The following is a 14434-nucleotide window of genomic DNA, read 5'->3' as shown; positions in this document are numbered from 1 at the left end:
TGTGTGTGTGTGTGTGTGTGTGTGTGTGTGTGTGTGTGTGTGTGTGTGTGTGTGTGTGTGTGTGTGAATCGCTCTGATCTCCCCCCCCACACACACACACACCTTGACAGCCATGGCATATCGTCGCATCCTCTCCGCGCACATGCCAATCAGACCCTGTGCGAGTGGATACGCTATTAGTCATTTGCATGAGTGAAAGCCACCGAGGATGGGGGGGAGGGGGGTATACGGGTTCATTCAGGTTCACAAATGTCCCCGCCCTCCTCACACTCATGCACACACACATACACACACATACACACACACACACACACACACACACACACACACACACACACACAGACACACAGACACACAGACACACACACACACACACACACAGACACAGACACACACACACACAAACACAGAGGCACAAACTCCCCTGGGGATTCCACGACGGTGGCGATATAATAAGGGGATTATCCCTTTAATAAGTCAGACGCTGTATTATGGAAATGAATGTGGATGGGTGAAAAAGAAACTGACGGCATCTGTTGACTGACAAACCAAACTGCTGCCTATTGTCTGAGAGGATGCCATCTCTCTCTCTCTCTCTCTCTCTCTCTCTCTCTCTCTCTCTCTCTCTCTCTCTCTCTCTCTCTCTCTCTCTCTCTCTCTCTCTCTCTCTCTCTCTCCACTCGCTGTAATGAGTCATTAGATGATTACTCGTCTGATCGGAAGTGATTAAAGTTGCAATCCATACGTGTCACGTCTTACCCAGGATTTGAACCCGGTCTCCCACATAGGAGACCAGACTTCGATACGGCTTGTCACAGACCCTTTTGGCCTGGCCCACAGGGGGCGCTGTGTTTGTGTGTCTGTTTGTTGTTTACTCACTCCCCTTGTTTGTGTTCCTCCCTCAGGTCCTGTAGGCAGGGTTGCCATATCTGCTTATTATAATTTCCCCGCAAGATTTTATTTGAAAATAGCAGATCTACGAGCTCACAATGCGACGCGTTGTGAGCTTGTAGATCTGCTATTTTCAAATAGCTGATGTATATGTTAAAGTGCTCATGTGGCCCATATAGTCGCTTCTTTTGGGCTGGTTTTCCTAGACCTGGTTGCTTGTTTCTCTCACAGAATCTGGCAACACTGCCTGTAGGGCTCGGCTAAGATGACAGCACGTTCTTTTTGTTCTTCTTCAGTTTGTTCCGGTTGAGTTCATACACTCTACGGTGGTGGTTCTCAACCTGTGGGTTGGGAACCCCAGGGTGGTCCCCACGTGACTTTAGGGGGTCCCCAGATCACAGTGAAGTGACAATTGTTGTCAACGAATTGTCAAGTAATATAAGAAAGAGGCAAAAACTTTGAAAACAGCAGATCTACAAGCTCACAACGCCTTGCTTTGTTGCAAGGCGTTGTGAGCTTACTTACTGTAGATCTGCTATTTTCACGATATTTATCTGTGGAACCGAAAATAATAATGCCTCATCTCTTATCAGGGTTGGGGGTCCCTAGTTCAAATATGATTATTTTGGGGGGTCACGGCCTGAAAAGCTTGAGGCTGTGGGCTCGGCTAAGATGACAGCGCATTCTTTTTGTTCCTCTTCAGGAACGACCAGGATTTTTGACTAATAACATTTATAGTTGATGGGACACTTTTTAAACATTTTAATATTTGGGCTTGCTGTGAAGTATTAAGTGACTTGAAAAGACTTGAATTCCCAAGTCAAGAGGGCTCAAGTCAAGTCAAGTCACAAGTCTTTGGTATTCAAGTCCCAAGTCGAGTCCAAGTCTATTTTTGATTTGATCAAGCATTTCTAAAGTCATCAAAATTGGGACTCGGTCCAAGTCGAGTCTCGAGTCCCAAGTCCCCACCTCACTATCCCCGCTTGGCCAGTGAGATATTGCACTCACTAACAGGTGTACTACCCGACACCAGGCTCTAAATGTCTCAGTGGAAGAGTAGAGCACCACAGCACATGTATCAGAGGTATGGACTCGAGTAACATGACTTGGATTCGACTCACAAATTTGATGACATTAGACTTGATCAAATAAAAAAAGGACTTGCAACTCTTAAGTCGTGATATGACTTGGACTTGAGCCGTTTGACTTGAAAATGCGGTGTGAGCTTGTATTTTCTGCAAATATATTAGTGTCTAGCGAAAACAGGTGGGGGCCTAGCGTAGAGCCCTTGGGAATCTGGTCATACACTGTAGGGTTTAAGTGGTTCAAATAAGAAACCGGATTGCAGCTTTAAATGTGTCTGTATATTTGTTTGGGTTGCTTAGCGACATGTTTATTCATGTGCATATAATTGAGTCTTGATGCACGGCGGATTTGCAGTTTGGTGAGATCACCTGTGTGACATGTAAACTAATTTATTGTGGCACATGTTACATTTTGAAAATGGCAGATCTACAAGCTCACAACATAGAGCACAAAAAGCCGACCGTCTAATTGACCGAACCCATTGCTCACACCCATTACCTCATAGTGCAAAAATCTTTGATTTTGAGACTTTGAGACCCTTTTCCTCAGCTTTTTCAAATAGGCCTACCTATTGTGCTCTACCGACAGAGCTACCAGCGCCAGTACGAGGATCAAAGCACTTTACGAGGTCACATATTCACATGAAAATGCAGACTTTGTCACATGTGATGTCTCATCGTCACATGTGACAAAGTCTGCATTTCAGGCCACGACCCCCCAAAATAATCATATTTGAACTGGGGACCCCCCACCCTGACAAGCACTTTGAATTGTAGGAGTTGAGGCATTACGAAAATAGCAGATCTACAAGTTGTGAGGCTTTGTGAGCTTGTAGATCAGCTATTTTCCAAAATGTTGCCCCTTTCTTACATTATTTGACAATTTGGCCCATGTTTGACCAGCTTTCATAGTATAGTATTACTTTTACCTTTTTACTTTTGATGCAGTTTGAATGGTCTTTTTTTCATTTTTATTAAAACAATTTTTTAAGGTATTACAAATGTCTTAAAAGTCCTTGAATTGTCACTTTTTTGTCATCCGAGGACCCCCCCCAAAAAATCATGTGTTGTGTGTGACGTCAGCCTACATCCCTGATCAGCCTATAAAGGTGAAGAGCGAGAGAGAGAGTGTAGAAAGAAGAAAGGCACGTTCAACCATAATGAAGAGCGAGGTGACAAAGGACGAGGTGCGTGAAGCAGTGAGGGAGATCAAGGAGCGATCAAGGACCACGCCTAGAGGCTTAGTGGAGACCGTGGAACTGCAGGTCATTCTGAAGAACTACGATCCGGAGACAGACAAGCGTTTCTCTGGCACCGTCCGACTGCCGTCCTCCCCCAGGCCCGGGTTCTCCGTGTGCGTCCTGGGAGACCAGCAGCACTGCGACGAGGCCGAGGCTGCTGGACTCCCCCACATGGACGTCGAAGCCCTCAAGAGCTACAACAAGGACCCAAAGCTTGTCAAGGAGCTCGCCAAGAAGTTCGACGCCTTCCTGGCTTCGGAGACCCTCATCAAACAGATCCCTCGTATGTTGGGTCCCGGGCTGAAAAAGAAGGGCAAGTTCCCCTCCCTGCTCACCCACGATGATGACCTTAACGACAAGGTGGACGAGGTCAAGTCCACCATCAAGTTCCAGTTGAAGAAGGCGCTTTGTCTGGGTCGTACTGTGGGCCACGTGGACATGACCCACCATGAGCTGGTGGACAATATCCACCTGGCCATCATGTTCCTGGTGTCTCTGTTGAAGAAGAACTGGCAGAACGTCAGTAGCCTGCACATCAGCTCCATGGGCAAACGCCTGCGCCTCTATTAGATCCTGTGGCTCAGGACCCCCAGAGGGGTCCCCAGATGACAGTCAAGTGACTATTTAAGGACTTTTATGACCTTTTTTAATACCTAAAAAAAAATCACACCCAGTGTGAAGTGGGCGGTGTGTGGTCATCACAACATGACTCACTTAAAAAAAAAATTTTTTCCATCCAACCAAGTCCATACTGCTATTCATAGGGCTGCACATGTGTCATGTGTTTCGCTAGCCAATCACAGTCCTGAATTTGCAAAGTCAGCCAATCACATTGCAGCTAGCTGGTGATGACACAAGCTGTAATGTGATTGGCTGACTTTGCAAAAGTATAGATTTGCATTGACTGTGGAAGGGTTAGTGTTGTAGACTATTGGCCAATCACGGTGCAGGATTGGTAAGTGTCCAAACCTCACTTATAGGGGGCGGTTACACCGCCCCCAAAAAATTAAAAAAATAGACCATCACTGCATCAAAATAATCAACAAACTATACTATAAAAACTGGTGAAACATTGGCCAAATAACATAAGAAAAATGTAAAAAAAAAAAAAAAGTAGCAGATCTACAAGCTTAGATCTGCTATCATCAGAATATTTATCTGTGGAACAAAGTCAAACTAAATATAATGCCTCAACTTCTACCTACAATTCCAAATGATTGTCAGGGTGGAGGTGTCCCCATTTCAAATATGATCATTTTGGGCGGTCGCTGCCTAAAAAGGTTGAGAATTGACTCTCACTCTTTAGTAGTGGTTTTCAACCTTTTTCATGCCAAGGACCACTAAATTGATATACATTTGTCTGCGGACCCCCACCTGAAAATGTTTTGTGTCAGGGACCCCCAGAAGCAAGGATTTGAGTTAAAAATGTTCGCTTTAAAAATATATATACATTCAAAGATTTGCACACATTTTCAAGATTTTTCAAAAATAGCCAAAGCTAAGTGGTTAAAATGATTGTGACGCTATGTTGACTCATTTCGCTGGGGACCCCCCGGTACCCTCCCCAAGAGGACCACTGGAGATCCCCGGGACCACTGGTTGAGAACCACTGCTTTGGTAAACAGAAAATGAGACGGACGGAGGCTCTACGTCCTCATCTCAGGATTCCACATTCAGAGTGGATTTCAGACTTGTGAGCTAATATCCTAAAGTGTGATTATTAACGATAATATATCCATTATTAGGTTACCTTATTTCCCTCTCTAATCTCTGAGTTATATTGAGAATGAGGACTTACTGTGACGAGAGAGACCGTACATGTGGTGTTCAGTAGACTTGAGGTGTCAGTGGATTCTGAGGAATGCTTTGTCAAACGCACATGCCAGCGCTCTCTCTCACACACAGACAATATGTCGATATGCAGTCCCCCTCCCCCACACAGGATTCCTTCGTCCTACAGGAACTGCGCCCGAGGGCGCCCGACGGCAGGTTCATCCAGAAATCCCAGACTATCATCCCCCGACCGCCACAAACCCCCCCAACCCCTACTCCTACACCTCAGTGTTCAAGTAATAGTCTGTGACGTAGGCGGAGGTGAGTTTTAGACCTGGCAATAGAGTACAGAAGTCCTGACATCACTCGTTCATCCCCTGGGAAGTATTCGCTATGGAGAATAACATTGGCTCATCTTAGAATCGTCTCATATAAGAATTGTGGTCCAAATATAAACAAACTGTCTCGGCGATATTGTCAGGGAGGAGGCTCTGTAACGTTTATGATAGTCAGTCACTCATATTTGATACAGTCTGTATCTGGCGAAAATGTAACTAATTCGGCGTAAGTAACATTAGCGTTTTCTCACCGTCAGTTGATGCTTCATATCCATGAGAGTCAATCCGCCGGGATCATTTCTTTATTGAGTGGTGCCAACCACTCCTATATCTGACTTTGTCTGTGTGTCCGTGTGTATGTCTGTATGTCCAATAAACAAACATTGATGACAACATCAATACGGGGCTCATCAAAGGCACCACTCTCTTCACACAGGGTGTGATTTTTTTTGGAACACGGTGATGGCGGTGTGACGCATCGGTGATGCGTCACAGACTTAACCACTGAATTTAAGAACCGTGTATTTGTCGTTACAGTGGCCCGATCAGCTGTTCTGTTTCATACAGGCTCTTCTTCAATGAGATGCGTATCAGACAGCATGCAGGCATTGACTTTGAAAAGTTAATCTGTGTAACTTAAGTAAATATTATTTACTCTGTCGCTACCAGTGAAAAATGTTTAGGCTCTCCATTTTTCACTGGAGAGTGTAAATGTACCATAACCATTTCCTAAACCCGTTCGTGTGCCTAATTCAAGCTCACCGCTACAGCGATCGCGCCGCTTAATTGTCATAACGATTTTACATATATTTTTTTCCCTTCCTAGAAATTAGTCAAAAGTACAATATTTGTTTTTCTAATGTAGCGTAGTTGAACCCTGAGAGTGTTAGTCCATTTTAACACTATCAGGGTTCAATTTACATCCCGTATGTTTTTGGTGCGGAGCCGTCGAGTTAGACTGGTACTGTACTGCAAGTTTGAAGCAGGGGTGGTCGTACAGAGTGAGTGTGTGTGTGTGTGTGTGTGTGTGTGTGTGTGTGTGTGTGTGTGTGTGTGTGTGTGTGTGTGTGTGTGTGTGTGTGTGTGTGTGTGTGTGTGTGTGTGTGTGTGTGTGTGTGTGGGTGGGGGGTGTAGGTAGCGGAGTGCATGACCCCCCCCCCCCTCCATAGTGGGCCCCTCGCTCTTGGGGGGCCCACTATGTTTCCACCCCGACAGCAACGATATGATAATACCTTTGTCCGTGCAGCGTGACTGTGTGCGCTTTGCCAACGACAACGATCGACAACGATCGACAAGACGGAGTTCCGATATTCAAGGCCTTGCAGGCAGCAGTGTCTGGTCTGCAGACTGACAGACACACACCTGATAGCATCTGATGGGTACGGCTGAGTTGTGTGTGAGGGGCGGCAGTGAACAAACTACGGCTGAGTTGTGTGTGAGGGGCGGCAGTGAACAAACTAAAGATGTCTTTCCTTCGGTAGTTATGCCACAGGGCCAGAAATGCAGATATGTGAGCACACACACGCACATACGCATGCACGCACGCATGTGAGGGCCCCGATGCGGCCGTGACATCTAGTTTTTCTAAATGATAGAACACAAAAAGCTGACAATCTAATTGACCGAACCCATTGCTCACACCCATTACCTCATACTGAGACGTTGAGACCCTTTTCCTCAGCTTCTTCAAATAGCCCTATCTTCTTGAAATATTTCAATGTATGGCATTTGAAAGCTTACATTCTGTCATTTCATAATCTGTAAAAAACTAAAAAAATGACTTCTTATATTATTTGACAATTTGGCCCATGTTTGACCAGCTTTCATAGTATAGTATTACTTTTACCTTTTTACTTTTCATGCAGTTTTAATGGTCTTTTTTCATTTTTATTAAAACATCTTTTTAAGGTATTACAAAAGTCCTTGAATTGTCACTTAAATTTTCATCCAATGACCCCCCCCCCCCAAAGAAAAATCATGTGGGGACCCCCCTGGGGGATCCCAACCCACAGGTTGAGAACCACTGTTTAGGCGTGCGTGCATGACAACAGTTTGTGTTGTGTGTGACGTCAGCCTACATCCCTGATCAGCCTATACAGGTATAAGGTGAAGCAGGGTGTTTACATAACACACAGGTTTTGCAGAAGAAAGGTATGTCCAACCAAAATGAGCAAGGTGACAACAGACACGTTGCGTGAAGCAGTGAAGGAGATCCAGCAGGGATCAAGGGCCAAGTTCGTGGAGACCGTGGAACTGCAGGTCGGTCTGAAGAACTACGATCCGCAGAAAGACAAGCGTTTCTCTGGCACCGTCCGACTGCCGTCCGCTCCCAGGCCCGGGTTCTCCGCGTGCGTCCTGGGAGACCAGCAGCACTGCGACGAGGCCGAGGCTGCTGGACTCCCCCATATGGACGTCGAAGCCCTCAAAAGCTACAACAAGGACCCAAAGCTTGTCAAGAAGCTCGCCAAGAAGTACGACGCCTTCCTGGCTTCGGAGACCCTCATCAAGCAGATCCCTCGTATGTTGGGTCCCGGGCTGAACAAGAAGGGCAAGTTCCCCTCCCTGCTCACCCACGATGATGACCTTAACGCCAAGGTGGACGAGGTCAAGTCCACCGTCAAGTTCCAGTTGAAGAAGGTGCTTTGTCTGGGCCTTGCCGTGGGCCACGTGGACATGACAGAGGATGAGCTGGTGGTCAATATCCACCTGGCCATCATGTTCCTGGTGTCTCTGTTGAAGAAGAACTGGCAGAACGTCAGAAGCCTGCACATCAAGAGCACCATGGGCAAACCCCTGCGCCTCTATTAGATCCTGTGGCTCAGGAACCCCAGGGGGGTCCCCAGATGACAGTCAAGTGACTATTTAAGGACTTTTAAGACCTTTTTTAATACCTAAAAATCACACCCTGTGTGAAGGTAGCGGCGCCTTTGAATACATTATGTCATCGATATGTGTTTATAATGTGTTTATAGCCATGTGTCATGTGAAGCTTGACCAATCACTTTGTTGACGGGTCTGACCAATCAGAGCGTCGACGACAGATAAAGTTAAATTGAGGATCTAACTTTAAATAACTTACCTAGAAGGAGACTTTAGCCAAATAAAAATATATACAAAAAAAAACATGAGGAAATAAAAAATAAACCTTGACATCATAGTGATGTCATGAATAGTCCCCTTGCCTGACAAATCACAACCTTGACGGGCCTGACCAATCAGAACCTTGACGGGCCTGACCAATCAGAACCTTGACGGGCCTGACCAATCAGAACCTTGACGGGCCTGACCAATCAGAACCTAACGGACTCTTGGATTCTCGATCGTCTCTATCAAACCATTCTGTCATAACGGATGACTGGGTCCCGAACTCAGACTTTCTATACATTCACCCTTCATCTGTTCTTGTATCTTTCTCTTTCTATTCGTCATATTAACTTTAAATAACTTACCTAGACGGAGACTTTAGCCAAATGAATAATAAGATGAAGTCATTGTCTATATTCATGACATCATAGTGATGTCATGAATAGTGACCAATCACAACTTTGGCGCACCTGACCAATCAGAACGTTGACGCACCTGACCAATCAGAACGTTGACGCACCTGACCAATCAGAACGTTGGCGCACCTGACCAATCAGAACGTTGACGCAAAAGCCAGGCATAGAGGGCTAATATCCGCTCTATACCTAAAGGTATAGAGCGGCTAGCGCCGCTAACTAGCGCCGCTAAAAAAAGAAGGAAAAAAGAAAATAGACCATCACTGCATCAAAAGTAATCAACAAACTATACTATAAAAACTGGTGAAACATTGGCCAAATTGTCAAATAATATAAGAAAAAGGCAAAAAAAAGTAGCCGATCTACAAGCTTGTAGATCTGCTATTTTGGTCAAGTCAAACTAAATATAATGCCTCAACTCCTACGTACAATTCCAAATGATTAATGATCAGGGTGGAGGTGTCCCCATTTCAAATATGATTATTTTGGGCGGTCGCTGCCTAAAAAGGTTGAGAAGCACTGTATTAGATGGTCAAATTGTTTTTCTATCACAGGTAAAGTGATTTGACTGTGCCGGTGTCTCCCTGCCTCTCACTCTTTAGTAAAGTTTTCAACCTTTTTCATGCCAAGGACCACTAAATTGATATACATTTGTCCGTGGACCCCCACCTGAAAAAGTTTTGTGCCAGGGACCCCCAGAAGCAAAGTTAAAATGATGAAGATTTGCACACATTTTCAATACTTATATTGAAAATAGCAGATCTACAAGCTCATACTTAATCTACAAGCTCAACTTGGTGCCGCGCTATGAGCTTGTATATCTGCTATTTTTGAATAGCCAAAGCTAAGTGGTTAAAATGATTGTGACGCTATGTTAACTAATTTCGCTGGGGACCCCCTGGTACCCTCCCCGGGACCACTGATTGAGAACCACTGCTTTGGTAAACAGAAAATGAGTTGGACGGAGGCTCTACGTCCTCATCTCAGGATTCCACATGCAGATAGAGGGGCTCCAGTGTGGTATCTCAGACTTCTTGTGAGCTAATATCCTAGAATATGATTATCAACAATATATCCATTATTAAGTTACCTTATTTCCCTCTCTAATTACATTGAGAATTTACTGTGACGAGAGAGACCGTACATGTGGTGTTCAGTAGACTTGAGGTGTCAGTGGATTCTGAGGAATGCTTTGCCAAACGCACATGCCAGCACTCTCTCTCTCACACACAGACCAAGTGAAGTAATAGTCTGTATGCGGAAGTGGGTTTCAGACCTGGCAATACTGTATGTCTATTTGTGGCGGTGATGCGTCACAGACTTAACCTCTGAATTTAGGAACCGTGTATGTCGTTACAGCGGCCCGATCAGCTGTTCTGTTTCATACAGGCTCTTCTTCAATGAGATGCGTATGAGTCTGTCTCCGGCCTCAGACAGCATGCAGGCATACATTTGACTTGTTAAATGTATAACTGAAATGTTAATCTGTGTAACTTAAGTAAATATTATTTACTCTGTCGCTACCATATTTTTTTTGTACATATTTTTCACCCTTCATACTTCATACCAGTAACCTGTAAACTGATTGTATGACATTCTGTATAGTAGTGTGTATATCTGTCTGTCTCTTATATGTCAACATGATTTGTGTGCATGGGGATCTCATCTTAAACAAGCTACGTGCTTAACTGAGCTATCCAGTTTAGTAGACCTTGTATTGCGAATTTGTACTTCCATGTACTGTTATGTACTGCCATGTACTGTTCTCATGTCTTACTAAATAAAGTACATCAATCAATCAATCAAACCAGTGATAAATGTTTAGGCTCTCCATTTTTCACTAGAGAGTTTAGATATACCATAACCATTTCCTAAATCCGTTCAAATGGCCGGCCTCTCCAAAAGGAGGGCTAAACAATTAGCAAGGTACTGCTCAATATCAGTGATTATAGGAAGCCGCTGTATGTAACAATGCTCTGCCTTACATGCACTTTGTAACTGGCTGTTTTTCCTTTATCTGACTGCGCTGGCAGTGTTTATGTCCTTTGTACACCTTGTACTTCTGCTTGTGGACATAAATAAATATTTCAAGTGTGTGTGTGGGGGGGGGGGGGGGGGTGGTAGGTAGCGGAGTGCATGACCAACCCCTCCATAGTGGGCCCCTCTCGCTTGGGGGGGCCCGGTCTATTTTTGTTTTGACTGGGGTTGGTGGAGGGCTGAGGAGGGGTTCCCTGTTATGCCTGACCGTCTTGGAATCTAGGTCATGACTAGACATCCTCTCCCTTATTTTTGTTCACTGGTGACTGGCATCTAGGGCTGCAACAATCCATTATACTTATAGCGATTGAACCGATTCCTCTAATAATCGAGAAGCGTTTTTTTTAAACTAGTGTCTAACTAGGATTATTTGACCCTCCCCGCCCGGCTTCCCTCCCCGGAACACGAGCCAATTGTGTTCGTATAGACGCTCGACAAAGCCGGATGCACCACGGTGGATTCAAACCAGGGACGTCACAGGCTCTCAGAAGGTGGGGGGGATGGACTTTCGGTGGACTATACCCCTTATTTTACACTTTGGCTATTCAAGAATAGCAGATATACAAGCTCATAGTGCGGCACCGAGTGCCGCGCTATGAGCTTGTAGATCTGCTATTTTTTGAAAAATCGTGAAAAACATTTGTAACTGTCAAATGTGAACAAATTTTGTATTTTCAAAATGTTGCGTTTTTTGGGCGGATTTTGTTAGTTTTTTTTTCGTGTTTTGGTTACTTTATTTCGGTTTTACGGTTAGGGTTAGGTTTAGGTTATTTAATTCTTATTTTTGCCTGATTTTACCGATTTATTATTCATTTTTTTTAAATGTAAAAAAATATTCTTTTTTTTTCCAGAAAGTGGGGGGTATGAAATCACGGATCTATGTGAGTCAGGGTGTCGCATCGTACACACAGTGAATGGCCGTGGCGACACTGATTCAAATGCCCAGCCTCCGCGGTGGTGGGCAGGTATCCCTCACTTTTCTCACTGCACCAAATGCCAAGCGTCTATCAGGGACAAGCAGCTGTCCCCTTTGCTCGGGGATGTAGAACAGTTCTGCCAGATTTTGCGAAAGAAACAAGTGGCCGTGTCTACAAAATCAAGCCCAAAAGGAGCGATAGGCTGCATGATCACACACACACACACACACACACACACACACACACACACACACACAATGCTTTACAACTTGAATCCTATATACATCGGCTGTATGAAAAAAAAATGCCGATCTACAAGCTCACAACACGTCGCGATGCATAGTTGTAGATCTGCTATTCTCAAACAATCTTAGAAAAACACTTTTCTTTTTATTTGAAATATATTTGAAACACTAGTCAACCCACAACACTCAAAATAGATCTCCATTTGGACGCTGGGAAAATATTTTTTTATTACATATTATATTATAATATATTTTATTAAGTATCTTTGGGTCACAGAGACAAGATTTTTCTAAAGTATTTAAATACAATTTGAAACAGAAGACATTTCTTAACATTTTGGCAACCTGCTTTGGAGTCATGTCCAGAGGTGGGAATCGTCACTGGTCTCAGGATTCAATTCAATTCGATTGCGATCACATTCCCACTACCTTAAGTCGCGACCCACTTTCTGTGGAGTCCACACACTGGTAGGCCTCGAGCTTCTGCAGAAACTCTTCGACTATGGCTCCAAGTAGCTCATCCTTGTAGATTTTAGTGTGTGAATACGCACGGCACGCACTGTAGGACACCATTTGAACATGACCCTTCACATTACGTTCTTTCCGAGCCTGGAGCGATAGTTTGTATAGCTTCTGTCCCATGTGATAGGGAACAACACGGTCATCTTCTGCGTGAAGCAGCAGGAGTGGACTGGACAAAGTCTTTACATTTTTATCGTTAGCAAACACTATGTTGTTCCTTTCTAAGATTTTCCGCACCAGTCTCTCAAAACCTGGAAGGAACTTGTACAGCTTATAGAGAGTATGGCATGTTACGGCTTCCCAGATGCTTGTGTATGGGGCTTCGAGAATGACAGCGTCGACAAGTGAACCTTGTTCTTGCACTTTCAGTGCAGCGTTGGTTGCCACCCCGGTACCAAGGGAATGTCCCCACAGACACACCAGACCACCTTTGGTGTGTTGCTTTGCCCACCTGTACAGGTAGAGGGCATCAGTGGTCATGCCAGCCTCGCTGGGCGCCCCACTGGAATCACCGAAACCTCTATAGTCTAAAGAGAGCACGTGAAACGCCGCCTCGCTTAGTTTCTTCACCAGCTCAACCCTGTTAGAGCCCGCCCTGGTGCCAGCGTTGCCGTGAAGATAGACGATAACTGGCCGGCCGTCTCCCAGCGCCTCCTTGTACCAGTCTGGCCCTTTCCCGGTGGCCTCTTTCCACCGGCTCACAGGAAGTGTATGCCATACACCCACCGAGACCCCCTCCTCAGTCGTAAGGTAGAGGTTGCAGGTGTTGTTCAGGATCCTCTCTGGCCTGCCGAGGTCCACCAATGCAGGAAACTTCAAGATGTGTAAATATACGAAATGTCCCAGTATCCACGGAAACAGGTAGAGGAGAACGGGAAAAGAAACATACAATGAGACGATCAGCAACAAGGGGGTCATTCCTGTCTCCATTTCTTAAACCAAGAACTCTGCCCTGTTGTCTGAGATCCCGATTTGTCTTTTCCTTTCTCCAAACGTGAACAAAGAGACCGGCTTTACCCGTTGAGAAGAGGCCTGCTGCAGTGATGTTTGATTAGAACCTTTCCAGTGGAAGCTAGGGCCTTGTTGTTTCTAGAGCAAGCGAGTCAAGTCAACTGACAAGTCAGAAGAGATGCTTCAGTTCTGTATTACCTAAATGTCCAAAAGAGGGTTGGTTGCTGTGCCATTCCCCACTCGCTGATCCATGGTGAAGACTGTGAATGCGCTTGACGTTTTTTATACTGCGCCATCTGTGTCATCCCGCTGATGTCACGATGTCTCAACCATAACCGTATTTAGACTCTCCGAGCTGCTGGGTGCCTGTAGGTTCTGTCTCTGATTTATTTCGGTTCATTCCCGTCAGGGGTCACCTCAGCGGTTAATCTCGTTCTGTTTCCTGCCTCTTCCTTGGTCAGTCCAGCCACTCCTCTCACCGCATTTCTAAACCTTCTCTGGCCTTCCTCTTCTCTCTGCTCTCCTCTTGTCTTTTGTCTGGAAGCTCCATCTTCGGTATATCCTTCTCCCCGTTCATTCCACTGTCTCATTCAGGCACACATGCTATATTCTGACATAATCCTCCGCCACTCCTGGTTTCCTTAGTAGTGTCAGGCAGTAGTGTCTACCTCTGTGCGCAAGGCCGTGAGTTGAACCCATTGGTCAAAGCCATTTCCCCTTGTTCATGTAGAGGGCCCCAAGCGGTGGTAAGCTGCAGTACGCATGCATCAACTGTGCCGGAGATTAGCTGCTCACAGACTGACAGACGAAAACATATAGACTCGGCCACACCTTCAGCCTGGCGGAGACAAATATACACGAGAAAATATGCACATCAAGACAACTGTCTCTCTTTTCACCCTGGCCTCCGCACGCAGCTGCCGCACGTTCTTCT

General features: G+C 45.2%; 3 protein-coding genes across 3 annotated transcripts; 2 read left to right on the top strand and 1 right to left on the bottom strand.

Moving 5' to 3' along the window:
* Positions 1-3136: 3136 nt before the first annotated feature.
* LOC311040093 (large ribosomal subunit protein uL1-like) lies at positions 3137-3787 on the top strand (the record flags this gene model as incomplete). The annotated part of the gene is made up of 1 exon (XM_084050168.1): positions 3137-3787. The coding sequence occupies one exon, from the start codon at positions 3137-3139 to the stop codon at positions 3785-3787; it is 651 nt and encodes a 216-aa protein (XP_083906294.1).
* A 3707-nt stretch (positions 3788-7494) lies between these two features.
* On the top strand, positions 7495-8136 carry LOC311039858 (large ribosomal subunit protein uL1-like; the record flags this gene model as incomplete). Its single annotated transcript, XM_084049865.1, has 1 exon — positions 7495-8136. One exon carries the CDS (start codon positions 7495-7497, stop codon positions 8134-8136), a length of 642 nt encoding a protein of 213 aa, XP_083905991.1.
* A 4305-nt stretch (positions 8137-12441) lies between these two features.
* Positions 12442-13479, bottom strand: LOC311040092 (lysophosphatidylserine lipase ABHD12-like; the record flags this gene model as incomplete). Its single annotated transcript, XM_084050167.1, has 1 exon — positions 12442-13479. The coding sequence occupies one exon, from the start codon at positions 13477-13479 to the stop codon at positions 12442-12444; it is 1038 nt and encodes a 345-aa protein (XP_083906293.1).
* Between the last annotated feature and the right edge of the window lie 955 nt (positions 13480-14434).

Source organism: Gymnoscopelus microlampas (genome assembly GCF_963454915.1).
Source record: "Gymnoscopelus microlampas genome assembly, chromosome: 23".
NCBI classification, from domain to species: domain Eukaryota; kingdom Metazoa; phylum Chordata; class Actinopteri; order Myctophiformes; family Myctophidae; genus Gymnoscopelus; species Gymnoscopelus microlampas.
Note: the sequence above shows the minus strand (reverse complement) of the source record. Positions and strands in the feature narration are given on the sequence as shown.